Source organism: Pteropus vampyrus, unplaced genomic scaffold (genome assembly GCF_000151845.1).
Source record: "Pteropus vampyrus isolate Shadow unplaced genomic scaffold, Pvam_2.0 Scaffold100, whole genome shotgun sequence".
NCBI classification, from domain to species: domain Eukaryota; kingdom Metazoa; phylum Chordata; class Mammalia; order Chiroptera; family Pteropodidae; genus Pteropus; species Pteropus vampyrus.
The window spans coordinates 3,400,418-3,414,645 of NW_011888881.1; the positions used below are offsets into that span (position 1 = coordinate 3,400,418).

Consider the following 14,228-nt stretch of genomic DNA (forward strand, 5'->3'; position numbering starts at 1 on the left):
TTCCGGTCTTTGACATTTTTTAAAAATCTTGTCTCCTTAAGAGCCCCAGATGCCCAGCTAGAAGCTAGATCACAAAGTGGGACATTTCCTGATAGGGACAAGGGTGAGTAGACTCTCTGGGTCTATCGCTTTCTGAACAGTAACTCAACCTTCATGATTTGCCTGAAACTGCCCCCTGACGTGCTCAAAAGTACAACAAAAACAGATGCTGCCAGTTATTACGTCTGGGCGGTGTGTTGGGAGTGATATTAAATCCCGTCTTTGGCTGTGCTTTCCTACATTTTCTAAATCGAACTCGGGTTGTTCGTTACTAAGAAAAACTCAGTAAATCATTAAGACCTCAAAAGGAGGTAACACCTCCTCCAACTCAGGGTTGGGCCCCTCCCATCCAGTGTAAAATATTGAAAATGTGGTGATGGGGGATGGGGTGGGGAGGGTGGATAGTTGAAAGCAACCAGAAGCCTATCCACTCCCAGTCCCTTGGTCATGTGCCCAAATGCTTCCTGGAAGCAGTGGCCCACTCAGCCTCTTCCCCGAAGGAACGAAGCGCTGAACTGGCCAGGCCTCTGACCCATCCACACCCCCTGGGGCACAGCCTATAGCTGCCCCTCCCCCAACTGGGTAGCTCCCTCCATCCTTTCTGTCTCTAGCAGAGGAAACAGGCAGGTGAGGTGAGGAGGGGTTCCAGCATGATAGGCCTTCCTCCATGCACGGGGGGCAGGTCCCATTACTTGAACTGGGACATGGTAACTGATGACTAGTTAGGAAGTGAGGTCAGTGGGACAGGGGACAGGGTCATAATTCTGGGGCCTTGCCTCCCCTCAGTTATCTCCTACCTTCTTGAGTCTCCTCGGGCATGATGTGGGTAGTCAGTCAGGGGGCCTGATGTCGGCTCCCGGGAGCAGGACAGGATGGAGGCAGCAATGGTTTCTCTGAGAGCCTGGGGAACGCCTGGCCACCTCCCAGCCTGGGCCTAAAATAGGCCTGAGCTCAGCCCGCTGGGCTATATTTAGAGGAGACAGCTCTCAGCCATGCGAAGGGGCAGAGTGACCCACGTGGGCCAGCGTGGACTATCGACCCAGTGATGGAGTGCAGGCAAGAGCATATCTCCCCTAGCGCATGTGCCTCTCGGGGCTTTCCTGGGGAGCCCTGCCACACCGATATACACATGGACCTCCGTGTCTTCATTCAGACAAGCCATGCTAGGTGAACCTCCAGCAATACCCCACATGGCAGCCAAGACATGCAAGGGGGTCCTGTGCATCGCCACTCCTCCACTCCACAAGACCCCCAACTCACAGCTGGGTTCGTTTCTCCAAGCAAATGTGGGAGAAGCACCCACCACTTTGTGACCTGCTGCCAAAGACTGAGAGTGATGGACAACTGGAACGCAGTGCCACGAGGGCTTAGAGAGCCCTAAAAGGAGGCAGGCACCCTCATACATGCGAGCACCCGTGCTGGTCAGTGGAAGGCTGGTACTTCTATTACTAAGCCTGTGACCTTGTGTAAAGGACTGCCCCCTCTCTAACCTCAGTTTTTTCATCTGTAAATTAGAATAACAATGGTTCCTCCTTGGCATAGTACAGATGAGAATGGAAATACAACCATGTGTCTGAAGCACTCAGCTCAATGCACATAGATCACACTAGGTCGTGTAAGGATGGATGCATGGCACCACTTATCCTTACCGGAGGGAGTGGTCCAGCTTAGGGCCCACCCTCTGCAGTTAGACTTCCATGTCCCTTCTTCCCAAATGGGACAAAGCAAGACAGTGGGGCTCTGCTTCTTAAAACATCCCAAATCCATTACTCCACTTAGACTAGCCTCCTTGATGTTCCTCAAACACTGCCAGCTTGTGCCCACCTCAGGGCCCTTGCACTGGCTCCTCCCTCCTGCAATGCTCTGCCTCCAAATAGTCCCCATGCCTGGCTCCTTGTCATCTAGCTCAAATGTCACCCCTTCAGTGAGGCCTTCTGCCCACATTCTTTTCTATATAATCCAATTTTATTCATAGCACTTAGCCCAGAAATTATATTATTCAGAATGTCTGTGCATGTCAGTATCCCCACAGGCCCTGCAGGATCCATGTCAGTCACCATGGCATCCTTAGAAGAAACTGAGGTCCTGAGAGTGCTAGAAGGTGTTCAAGGCCATACAGCAAGACCTAGGACCAGCAGTTGTCAGTTGGGCCCATTCCGGCTTCAGCTGATAACGTGTTTATTGCATTAGTACAGTCGGCCTGCCCCACCCCACCCTACCAGCCCAGCCTGTCACAGCTTTCTGCTTATTGCCCAAGGAGGAGGTCCTTCTCCCAGGATGGGCACTCCGAGCACCTCCCCCTCCCAAGCTGTTGCTCTGAAGCCCTGCTTCTCTGCCTCCTCCCAACCAGCCAGACCCTGTGCCTGGCCTGGGCCGCCCCTCCCGGGGCTACATTCAAGGGTTATCCTCTGTTAATAAATAAGCCGGGCGCGGCTGCCCCAAGTCCAGAGCCTCTGTCGGTGTCTCGGTTGGCCGGGGACCGCAGTAGGCCCGCCCCCTAGCTGCTGTCCGTCTCCCAGGGTCTGTCCGCCCCCTCTCCCGCCAGTCGTCTCATCACCCCAGTCCCCGGCGTGGGGACGGCCGAGTCACCAGTGGGCTATGCTGCGCGGCCCCCGCTCAGCGCGCGGCTCTGGGGCGTGCGTCCTCCGGTTGCGACCCTTCCTCCGCGACTCAGGGGGCAGTGGGTGCGCCGCAGGTTGCGGTCGACACATTCGCAGGGAGCTGGCGCCACCGCCACCCGGCTCCACCAGCTGCAGGAAGTCTCGGTACCAGAGCTTGGGGCCTGGCGGCGCGACGGGCGCAGCCTCCTCGGTTCGGGCCAGCCTTTCCGCCTGCGCAGCACTCAGCACATGCAGCGCCAGACGACGCAGCGGCTGCGAAAAGCCCTGCTCCACGGCTGCGCACAGGTACGCGCCCGAGTCCCCGCGTCGCAGACCGCGCAGCAGCAGCCCCCGCGTGGTGCGCTCCGCGCGCTCCTCCGCCGGCACCTGCGGGCGGGGCGAGCGTGAAGCGGGGCAGCAGGGTCGGGAACACAGCTCCCAGGCCCCAGCGTGGGACAGGAGAGGCAAGGGTCAATGGTGGCCTAGCAGGAGCGGCAAAGGTGCGCGCGCAGCCGCACGTTGGAAGGTTGGGTGCAAGGGGCCAGATGGTCTTCAAGTGGAAACCCGAACGGGGCGAGGTTCACCTGAATGCGAGGGGCGGGTCAGGTCCCTCAAGGGGCGGGGCGAGGGAGGGGTTTCTCTTGGGTGGGCGCGCGCGCGCGTGTCTCTGTGTGTGCGTGTTGCGGAAGGGCAATTCAGGAGACCTAGTTAGCCGGAACCGGACTTCTCCAGGATGTGGCGTACAGGTAAGGGACCAAATAGGACGTAAAAGGTCAGGGCGGGCGAAACCTCACTGGGTGTGGCTAGACCTCTAATGTGGGGAGCAGGCCAGGGCCTCATTAGTCAGGGCGGGGCCTCTCCTAGATGTAGGGGACAGGACAAGGGCCTGGTTGGGAGAGCTCCCCCACCCAGGCTCACCGGGGTGCCAACTCCCTCCCCAGCGCGCTGGAAGGTCCACTCCACGTGTGCCTGCAGCGAGCGGGGCTCACACTCCAGGAAGGCGCTGCCGCCCTCCACACCGAACACCTTCCGCTCCAGTAGCGCGGGATGGGACGAGTCTAGGGGCAAGAAAAATGTCAGATTTAGGCCGGGCAGGCGTGGTGGGGTGTCTTCAAAGGCTGAGAGGTGGGGGCAGCTGGGGCACTCACCTCCAGAGCACAATGTACTGGGGTCGCCGTTCTTTATGTCTTGCCGCCGGAACCGCCTGGGCGGGGGGTGGGGGTGGGGGACATTGCAGCCTCCGTAAGCCCATCTTCTTTTAACCAGGGACTCCCTCCCAGGGGCCCGCCCTGACCCTGCCCACCTCTTGGCACTGGGCTGGAAGCGTGTGCACGCGGCTCCGTCCCAGGCGCAGTAGGGGTCACGTGCAAGGCAGCATTCGGCGCAGGCGTGGCCATGGGCAGCACAGCGGTGCAGTGGGATCTGGGCCACCGCGCTCCGTGAAGCTACGTACAGCTGGTGCTAGAGGGCATGAGGGGCTCCGGGCTGACCGAAGGCGGCCCTGTGCCCACCTCCCATTGGTCAGAGATCCCTTCCCCACTTGACATATGGGAACACTGAGGTCTCAGGTCACACAGTCTAGTGAAGGCAGAGCCTATACTCAAACCCCGGGCTTCATACCACCAAGGGAGACATGGGGGTGGGAGTGCCTGGGCACCCTCTTGGTCCAGTCCACTCCTAAGACTTTTTGTCACTTACCCTCTTGGAGGAGATTTGCATGCTGGTGACAGCGGCAGAATCCTGAGAGAGAAGGGGCGCTGGGATCAGGGCCGAGCAGAGTGGGGGACTCCAAGTGCTGGGGGCTAGGCCTCACCTCAAACACGTGCAGCTCCTCCAGGAGCAGCCCCTCGGTGTTAGGCCTGCCACCCTTGGGGACCGAGATCACCTTCAGCACTGTGCCAACATCTGCAGGGATGAGAAGGGGTGAGTGACTCTTCGTGTTCCCTGACAGCGAGGGCCGGGGGTCTTCACTTCGGAGGCCTCCACCCTCAGCATGGTTGGGTCGGTGGAAAATGTGGGTCAGATCAATCAGAGCAGCATCCAGAAGGAGGTAGGGGCACAGCCCAGGCAAAGGCCCGGAGAGGGGGCTGAACAAGAGGAACTTGCACTAACAGGCTAAAGGGCCCAGACTGGGTCTGGTGGGTGGTCACGGCAGGACCCTGACCTGTGCCGATGAAGAGGACGTCATAGTGTCCGTCAGCAGCTGCTACACGGTCTGCGGCAATCTGGGTAAAGGTGTACCCAGCGCCCACTTGTAGGAAGAGAGGGCGCCCCCCCATGGGCAGGACGGAATTGTACATGAGGGGGTGGTTCCGGGCAAACTGGATGACGTCATCAGGAAAGTCCTTGGTGGAACTGAAGGTGCCAAAGGTCTTGCTGGGGCACTGGCGGGTGGGAGGGAAGCAAGACGGGGATGTGGGCAGCTCTCCACAAGAAGCCTCTAGGGACCTGAAGAGAGTGTGTGTGTGTGTGTGTGTGTGTGTGTGTAGACAGAGCCCTGCCCTGGGAATCTGAGAGGAGACCCTGTCTTGACCTTTGAGGAGGAAGCGTGGCCTTCCCCTGAGGAGCCCTGTCTGATGGTGATGTCTTTTTCACCCATAACAAAAGAAACCACATTTACCAAAAAGACCTGAGGCCAAGTTCTCCACCCCTGAGGCTTCCAGGGGGTTGTGGTGGGGGTTTCTGGGCTACATACCACTCCAGGCCGGGGGTAGGGGACGCGGCCCTGGTAGGACACCCACTGGTGCACGGGCCCCTCCTTGTGCGCAAAGGGTCCCAGGAAGGCCCGGCGCACGTCATTCATGCTGTACACACACACTGCGGAGCCCTGGAAGATGCCACTGCAGGCGAAGACATGAGTGAGTGACATGCCTAGCAGAACCCAGCCAGCCCCACGGAGCCACCTCCCACCTCACCTGGAAGTGGAGAAGACAGCGTAGAGCAGCGGGGTCCAGCGGTCCCTGGAGGACAGCAGGAACACGTCCTCTGTGGGGAAGGGGCCTAGTTGGAGGAGGCCGCACAGCCCCACAGGTGGGCCAGGCTCCAAGGTCTGTGCCTCTGCACTCCCCTCTCCCCATCCTCCACCCCTGGCACTCACGGAGCTGGTCAAAGTGTGTGTCGCCCTCCACGCCAGGCACAGAGCACACCAACCGCGCCTTCAGAAATGTGGTCCACTTGTTGACCAGGCTGCGCTGGCCGCCCACGTCGTTCTACGAGGTCAATCAGAGAGGATGAGGAGCAAGGCCTTGATGGGCAAAGGAGCGGGGCGGGGGGGGGGGCAGGGTCAACAGATGTGGCCCAGGGGCTCCTCACCCGGCAGATCTGGCCAACTCGGGACACTGTCAGGCGTCCCAGTGCTGGTGCAGCTTCCACCGCCAACTCACGGAAGAAGAAGTAGATCTTATCATCATCTGGGTTCTCACTCTCGGGAATCCAAAAGACCTTGACGAACTTGGGCTCTGGGCACAGTAGGAGGCGTGGGGTCAATGAGGTCGAGGTCCTGGCCCTGCCCCCCGCTATAAGACTCACATGATGCCTCCCCTTCCTCACACAATAGCCTGTGGGACAGTATCTGATTACCCAGCCTCTAGGACCAAATTTAGATGGCACTCCATGTGAAAACTCCAAAGGATCAGGACCTGCGAGTCAAGGAGCAGCCACGAGAGGGCAGCAGAGACCGTGGCTACTGGGGCACGAAGGACGGGGGACCGCCCCCACTATTGGCAGCCCTCTCACCTTGCTGCGGACAGTTCGCCAGGCCAGTGGGCAAAGAAAGGAGGGAGATGGGGTATCTGGTTTTACCTTCGCTCAAGAATCTTGCTCTCTAGCAGGAAGCAGATGCCTCTGCTCCTCAGTTTCAAAATCTCTGCTGGGTCCCATCACTCTTAGAATAAACTACCTTGGCCCCTAACAGTCCAGGCCCCTTCTCATTGCTCCCTTCATGAATCTGTTCCTGTGCTTGTTCCCGCCCCAGGGCCTTCGCACTCATTATTTCTTCTGCCGGGAATGCTCTCCCTCAGGTCTGCTGTGCTTCGGGAATTAGCTCACCCCTCTCCGCAGCAGAGTAGCCTCCTTTCCCCAGCCCTCCCACTGCCACTTCCCCTTCCTCTCAGTCCACTGGAATTGATGTTATCATGTATTTGTTAGGTCTGAACTCAAGGAGGGCATGGGCCATACCTGTCTCATCCCAGTGCCTAGCGCAGGCCCTGCCACATGGTAGTGCTTGGTGAGACCTGGCTGCACCCGCTGCTCAATTCCGTAACGCACCTTACTCAGCACCTGCCCTGCTGAGCAGAACGGCCCCCAGCCCCACCAGCCTTTCACCGTTGAGCCAGCGGGAGTCGTGTGGCTCTGTTCGGAGACTCGGACGCTGGCCCAGGCTGCGGAAGATGGTGAAGTCCCGGCCCATGAGGTCTGCGGCCACCCCTGAGTACAGCTCTTCCCCTGCAGACAGGGCAAGGGCTGCTCGGCCAAGCTGAAGGCTCTCAGCGGGGCGGAGGGAGGGGGACTGTGGAGCTCTGCGGGCTCTTGAAAAGTCAACGAGGCTGTGGAGGATCCCTGGGGCTCCAGGGAGGGTCTTGGGACTTTGTGAGGTTCTAGAGCCTCTGCGGGGGTCCAGGAGTTCTGCCGGGGCCCCAGCCTTCGGACTCACCCACCAGCACGGAGGCAGCTCGGTGCCTGGGGTCATAAGGACTCTTGCCCTTGCCGTCCTCCAGCCCTCGCAGGCCCAGGCGGAGCACGGGCTCCTGGGAGGTGGGGGAAGTCATGACTGCCAGTCCCCTCCCTACTCTCCCAGCCTCCCGCCCTGCCTGGATCTGGCCTTACCTCCAGCCGGTGGCCCACCTCCACAAACGCACAGGTTGGGTGGAAGGCCCCTGTGCCACAGGCCAGCAGGTGGGTACGGTTGTAAGCATGCAGCAGCTTCACGAAGTTCATGCACTCGGTCTAGTGGGCAGGCAGGGGCGGGGACGATGAGGCCTCCCCCAGGGAGGCGGCCTGAAGGGGTCTCAGCCCGCCAGTGGCACCCCCGCTCCTCCCTTTCTTCCGCATCAGCTCAAGCAAGTACCCACATGGGCTCCTGGGATCTGCGTGCCGTTGGTGACCAGCCCGGCCTACCTCTCACCAGGACGGGTGCATGGGGAAGCAGAGGCCTACATCGATTGCCCCCTGTGACTCACAGGCCCCCAAGAAGAGTCACATGAGCCCCGACCCTGACTCATTACCTCCAGACTTCAGCCACCCCAACCCCCTGCCCCCATCCCCGCCAGAACAGGCAGGCCTCTGTTTTAGCACTGCCCCGTCTAGAGAGTGAGGGGCTGACCCTCCCGGCTCCCCCCGCAGCCAACACTCACAGCGATGTCCTTCCCCGCCCAGTTGCACTCCTCTCGCCATTCCACGGGGGCCGGCCAGGCCAGCTACGGGAGAGCGGGGCGCGGGGCGGGGGAGCGGGTCAGGACCGCAGATGCTCTCTGTGCTAAGGATGTTCACCCAGGGGCCCCATCCCCGTGGGGCTCTCCAGGCCATGTTCCCCTGAGGCTGCGGGTCTCTGGCACCTTCTTGGCTCGCTTGCTGATGTTGTCCAGGCTGAGGGAGGCCAGGTGGTTCTCGGCACCCACAAACAGGCGTCCACGCTCCTCATCCACCAGCAACGCTTCGTAGCAGCAGGTCCTCGCTAGCCTGAAGGTCCGGAGACCATGCCGGGCCTGGAGCTCTGCGGGGAGGGGGCGCTACTGAAGATTTGCCACCAGAAGCTTCTCCTGGGCCCTGCCTGTTGCCTCCCTCACAGGCCAAGGTCGTACATGTGACCTGGCCCACACACATGTGAATTTACACATATGTGAGTTTATATTCGTAAAGGCGGGCCCACCCAGGTTCGAAGCTTCCAGGGTGGGCAGCGCAGCCACCCACCCCCCCAAGGGGAAGGCAGGTTGAGCTCCTCAGGCATGCTTGGACAAGCAGTGTCTCCAGGCAGGCACACTGGAGGGCAGGGTTCTGGGGGAGGCTGGGCATGTAAGGAAAGCGGAAACCCCAACCCCCAAATCAGGCTGAGGGTTCTCTGCCGCCCTGCCGCCAGCCTGAGCTGTGTGATGCCGCTGCCTAGTGCCCACCCTCCTGTGTAGGGGGTGTAGGAAGGGGGTTCTAATGGCCCCCACGCCTCAACTTCCTGGGGGTAGGGGATGGAACAGAGGCAGGATCTGTTGCCATAGGGACAGAAGGGGTCCTTCTGAGAAAGCATGAGGAGAATGTGGAGGAGCATGTGGACAGAGGGGCTGGAGACTGAGGCCAGGACAGGGTTAACTGGAGATGGCTTAAGAGTGCTCCCAGTCCAAACCAGTTCAGGAGGTACACACGGGCGACAGCAAACACGGTGCCCCCTACCCACACTGGGCCGCTTTCCTGTCCACCCTGAGCTGGGCCCTCCCGCCTGCCAGGTGCACCTACCTTGGAAGGAGAGGCGAAGGCGTGGGGGGCTGGGGGAGGCACCCCCCAGCACTGCTGTGTAGAGCAGGACCAGGCCCAGGATCATGGCGACGTCCTCAGCCCGCCCCATCCCGGCTCAGGGCGCTCAGGGTTCAGCAGGCATGTGTGGAGGAGCCTTGAGCCGCCCTGGACTCTGCCCCGGAATCTGGAAGAGAGAAGACGTGCAGTGAGGGCAAGGGGGGGAGACAAGGGGGGGAGTCCCCAGAGATCAAATTACAGCCCCTAGGGGAAAGAGGCTGGGGGGTCGCATTCTACTTCCGAGCCCTGCCTGGCCATAATCACAGACACACCCACGCTGGGCACACCCTCAGGGTCACCCCCACACTGGCAGGCACCCGCCCCACCACGTCACCCTCCTCAGTGACCCGCCCTCCCGTATACACACAGACATTAATTCACACACTCTGTGTGCCTATTTCATGCCAGCCTGGGACTCGGGCTGGGGACACTGGGGGAAACAGACACTGTCCCCCACTCATGCAGAAGTGGGCAGAGTGCCAACAAGGACTCACATTAGTGCATTTTAGAGGTCAAAACAAGTGGGTCATGGGAGTGAGAGCAACAGGAGGGGGTCACGTCTCCGGAGGTGGCTGTGTACCCACAGGCCCACAGACAGACAGAGGCACCTTTGGGGCTGGAGCCAATGGTGTGACGCCTGTGAGCGTGAATGTTTCTGAGGGTCCCTTTGTGTGTCTGTATGGCACATGTGCGTGTTTAGTGTATACATGTCTGTGTGAGGCCATCTGGTGTGTGTTTATTACACATGTAGACATGTGGCACACATGCACCCACACGGATGGCGTTATCCGTATATCTGTGTAGTGTGTATGTCTTTGCGGTGTGCACGGTGTGCACGTCTATGTGTGTCACGAGGTGTGCACCTGCAGATGTGCGTGCACAGGTGAGTGTATGCGTGCGTCTGGACATGCAGGAGCCAAACCAACTGCAGTGTCAATCACTGCCTTCGACCCATTTTCCAGAGGGAGAAGTGCTGCCCAGGAGACCAGGGGCTGCTCCCACTCAGCTCCAACAGCCCCAGCTGGAGCTGGCCTCTCTCTCTCTCTCCACACCCCAGCGGGTGGAAGGAGCTGATCACACATAGAAATTCTGTGAACTGACTTCAGACCCAAGAGAAATCAAGTGGGAAGAGCCAAGGGCCTGAGGCAGCCTCTCCCCTAGCTGGGGGAGCTGCCCTTCTCCCGCCCTGGGCCTTTCCCACCCTTGCCCTCACCCTCAGGTTTCCCCATCATTGAGCCCCTCCATCTCTCTGAGCCAGAGCCCTTCCCTGGACCCCTCAGAAGGAGCCAGGCTCTGGCTGCAATGCCCACCGTCCTTGCCAGAGGCTGGCTGGGCAGGTGCTGGGCACAGGAGCCCTGGTGTGGGGCAAGGTCCTGGGGTGCAATGAAGCAAGGGGCACAGCGGCTGAGGCGCGTTCCGGACGGCTCCCCCCAAGCCCCTGCCCAGCTCCGCAGCTCCCAGCCCCCTCCCATGCTAGGACTCCCACCTCCCTCCTCCCCTCCCGCTGACACTTGCCGCTACCTCTTCTGGGCCCGTGAGGTCTGTGACGCCACAAAACACCCAGCTGCCTTCCCACAGGCCACCACGAACTCCGGCAGCAGCACCTCCCCACCCCAGTCTCTTCTCACCCTGAAGAAGGAGAGAAGCCTAGGGGCCGCAGGGCACCCTCTGACGGCTCCTTTAAGGAGCAGCCCCCGCCCCCACCAAGCCAGCCACCGCCCCACACACGCCGTCAAGTTTACGGGGCGGGCAGATCGGGTGACCGGGCAGGCAGCCGGGACCGCTGGAGATGGTGGCCTGCAGGAGTGGGGCAGGCAAAGGGAGGGGCGGGTAGGGAGGACCCCTTCCCTGTTGGGCCTCACGGCAATAGGGTGCCCAGAGCAGCGGTTCAGGAAGTGGGGCTGCCAGTCAAGGCAAAGGAGGAAGGAGCAATAGAGACCCCTCCAGCCCAGGAGGCTCTGCACAGCAGGCAGAGGGAACAGCTGGTGGGCACATCTCCCAGGGACTTGGGTTCCTCACCTGCCCTCCCACAGCTGGGGAGCTGATGGAGGGTAATAAGGGCCCAGTTACCACCTCAGTTCCCGAGAACCAGCTGGGATGGGAGGGTTGGAGGTCGGGGAGGGGGTTCTCAACTGGAGGTCCGATGGGCCCCCAGGACCCAGCCCCAGTCCTTCCTTACCACTTGGGCCGGTGTCTCTGACACCTGGCTGGCAGTGGTTGTGGTGGCGGGAGAGGAGGGTTAGAGAGGGGCAGGCTGGGCAATCAGCAGATGCCAGAGGCCCAGCAAGTCTCGCTGCACTGCAGGGTGTGGGCCCACGCAGATGCCCTGTCCTGACGGGCGTCCCGCATCTCTACCAGGAGGTCAGGGGCACTCCACGCGAGCTCTGTGACTCCAGTCTTTTTTCTAGGTTGAAGGTGGGGGGAAGTGCCCCACCAAACACAGAACAAGGTGCCCGAGGGGGCGTCCGTCACAGACAGGACAGGGCTCCTACACTTTGGCAGGAGCCTCAGCTGGGAAGGGTCTGGGGACTTGGCTTGAAGCCGAGTCTGGTGGACACACAGTGTCTATACTGCCAGGGGTACTTCTTTGGAGGGGCTGAATGTTGGCAATGGCCAAGTGGGGACCTCAGGTCCCCCTGGGTGAACATGCCAGGGCTCAAGCATGGGCTTCCATCCCTCAATTCCTACAAAGGGCATCCTCCTGCACTGTCCCCAAGGCTGGTCAACAGCTTCTCAGGGGCCAGCGAGGGAGGCTGTGTGGCCACTTGAAGTGTACAGAGTTCTGCTGCCCATCTCCTGCCAAGTCCCTTGGAGTGGAACTGTCTGTGCCCAGCCAGGGTGGGGCTGTGCTTCTTTCCTGAGCCTCAGGGGCTGGTGTGCCTGGCCTGGCCTGGCCTGGCTGGCTGGCAATGAAGGGTAGGGATCAGTGGGAAGACCAGGGGCCTTGAGGAGGGGGAAGACCAGGGGCCTGAGCTCCTGGGCTTCTAGGATGCAGCCTCTTCCTCCTCCTAGGCCCTCTCGCCTTGGACCTGGGCAGCCTCCCCTGGCCCTATGCAAGCAAACAAAATTCTTTGGCTGTTTACAATTTTCCACCCAAGCAGCCAAGATCAGCAAGTGCCTTTGAGGTCCCCACCCACCCTTGCTGTGCCCCCTACCTGCCCCCACTGCTTTTAGTTCTTCAGGCCCAGGGTCCCAGACTGTTTCAGTCTCCCCACCCCCACCACCAAGCTTGGTGACCATACTGAAAAATGGGACCAGGAACTCAAACACCAGCCACGGTGACTGGGCTGTCCCTGGAAGCCCTTTGCATCGCCTTCCTTCCTTCAGATGTGTCCCCTCCCTGGAGCAGGAAGGGGGATCCCCGGCGGGGAACTCAAGTTGTTCCTGTCCCCACAAGGTATCCTTTCTGCTTCTCGGGTCCCAGTGTCTGCCAGGCCCTGGGTGGGGGCGTCGTGGAGACAGCACTCTCTGAGCAGAGTCATTGACTGCGTGGGTCACCGTGGGCTCTGGAAGTCCCCAAGGATTCTGGCATCAGGCAGCTTGGGTCTGGGTCCCAACAGAATGAGACAACCCAGGGGAGGCAGCTGGGGTCCTTAGCTGGGGTCTCTACCCCTGTCTGCACTAGGGCTACCCAGGATCCTGGGCCTTCATCCTCTGCCAGGGGACCCACGGGTAAAGGCCTGCTGCCTGGGCTCCTGCCCTGATGCTGCATGTCAGTGGCACAGCCTGCCAAAGCCTCGGCTTTTCCTTCTGGAAGTAACTAGATTGTTGTGCCAAGTCCCAGCACCTGGCTCCCCACCACTCATCACCACCTGGGCCTGCCCCCTGCACCCTGCCTGGACCCTGGGCGGTGCGGCTGGGACCAGACATCCATCTGAGGAGAGCTGCAGCCAATCCTCCCAGTACCCAGCCTGGGCTGGGTCACCTTGGCTCCCAACTCACACCTGCTTTAGCCATCAAGGCTGGTGCCTCCAGCTTTCTCCATTCTGGCCACGTGGGTACTAGGACCTGCTGCTTGTGGACTTAGGCATGGGGGGCCCAAGGCGGTGGGAAGTGGGCTGGGAGAGAACCTAACCAAGACTTAACTTCTCTGACACTCTGCCACCCAGAGGGGGGGATGTCCCGGGAAAGGGTCTATGGAGGTACTACTCCCCACCCGCCCCCAGCCTGGCCTCCATGCTCCCAGGGGACCCCCGGCCCACCTTTTTGGAAAGATCAGCTCCTCCCTTCCTTGCCTGTTCCCCTTCCCTTCTGAGGGCCATGTCAGAGCTGAGGTGGTGGGGCTGAGGGCGGGGCCACCAGGAACCCCGGGCCTCTGGCTGTGGCCCTGCCCCCACCGGTTCCGCCCACCCCTGCCCTCCGCCTCCTGCGCATTCCTCCCTGGCTGAGGTCAGCCCCTCTGGGATGGGGCAGCCCCCCCTAGCAGCCACATCACAGCTCTTCACTCACTCCTGTTTTCCTCATTGCCCAGCGGGGGGGGAGGAGGCGGGGAGGGGGGACGAAGTGGGGGGAGGCTATGGGTGGGGCCTCCCTCTCCGCTTCTTCACAGCCTGGGGGAAGGGGCAGAACAGTGCCAGGAATGCTGCAAAAGCGGACTCCGGTGGCCCCAATACTCATTAACATAGTTTAACAATGTTACACTCCTCAGTGTGCTGTAGGGGGGCTCCAGATGCTCTGGCAGGTGTGTAGGGGGGTGCCCAGGCATCAACCCCCTAGTAGCCGCGGAGGGGCGGGGCTGAATCCTGACACCTCCGCTTCCCAGCTGTGTGTCCCAAGCGGGAACGGAACCTCTCAGATCGTTCTCTTCACTAGTCCTGCGGTTGTAAATGGGAGCCTGGGCAGGTCTGGCACATGAGGGGGGTGGGGGGTGCACAGATGTGTACTCTCTTCGCCACCTCCGCGATGGATAACCTGCAGCATCCAAGCCTGGCGGCCTCGAGGGAGACCCTCCCCTGCCGCCTCTTCCAGTCGGGCTTGGTGGAGCCCTCCTCAGGCTCAGCTCCCCTCTCCTGTCCCCTTCCCTCCCCTGCCACTCCCCTACACCCTCTCCAGGGCCCCCAGCACAGTGACGCCCCTGGTGCTCCACCTGAA

The 14,228-nt window shown here is 60.9% G+C and overlaps 1 protein-coding gene across 5 annotated transcripts; it reads right to left on the reverse strand.

Annotated features, from left to right (window-relative positions):
• Nucleotides 1–2,200: 2,200 nt before the first annotated feature.
• SEMA3B (semaphorin 3B) lies at nt 2,201–13,426 on the reverse strand. Of its 5 annotated transcripts, none has more exons than XM_023533339.1 (18): nt 13,340–13,426; nt 9,081–9,264; nt 8,192–8,349; nt 7,991–8,053; nt 7,464–7,583; nt 7,291–7,384; nt 6,963–7,082; nt 5,952–6,097; nt 5,737–5,848; nt 5,555–5,624; nt 5,335–5,479; nt 4,804–5,023; nt 4,453–4,544; nt 4,338–4,379; nt 3,943–4,094; nt 3,788–3,843; nt 3,558–3,697; nt 2,201–3,026 (listed from the first exon to the last, which is right to left on the reverse strand). In XM_023533339.1, exons 2-18 carry the CDS (start codon nt 9,187–9,189, stop codon nt 2,625–2,627), a joined length of 2,241 nt encoding a protein of 746 aa, XP_023389107.1. In that variant the 5' UTR covers nt 9,190–9,264; nt 13,340–13,426; the 3' UTR covers nt 2,201–2,624. The 5 variants fall into 5 exon arrangements, with proteins under 5 accessions (XP_023389107.1, XP_011363016.1, XP_011363017.1 ...); XM_011364714.2 differs by having other exon boundaries at nt 3,943–4,100; XM_011364715.2 differs by lacking the exon at nt 13,340–13,426 and adding an exon at nt 11,317–11,562 and having other exon boundaries at nt 3,943–4,100.
• Nucleotides 13,427–14,228: the final 802 nt, after the last annotated feature.

What these genes read in the sequence shown, in the direction of transcription:
- SEMA3B (XM_011364714.2), bottom strand. Translation starts at nt 9,189, where the DNA reads ATGGGGCGGGCTGAGGACGTCGCCATGATCCTGGGCCTGGTCCTGCTC. An exon ending in CGACTCCCGCTGGCTCAACG is followed by an intron (nt 6,098 to 6,962) that starts GTGAAAGGCTGG and finishes TACTGTGCCCAG; the next exon opens with AGCCCAAGTTCGTCAAGGTC. An exon ending in GGGAGGGAGTTGGCACCCCG is followed by an intron (nt 3,027 to 3,557) that starts GTGAGCCTGGGT and finishes CCCCGCCCGCAG; the next exon opens with GTGCCGGCGGAGGAGCGCGC.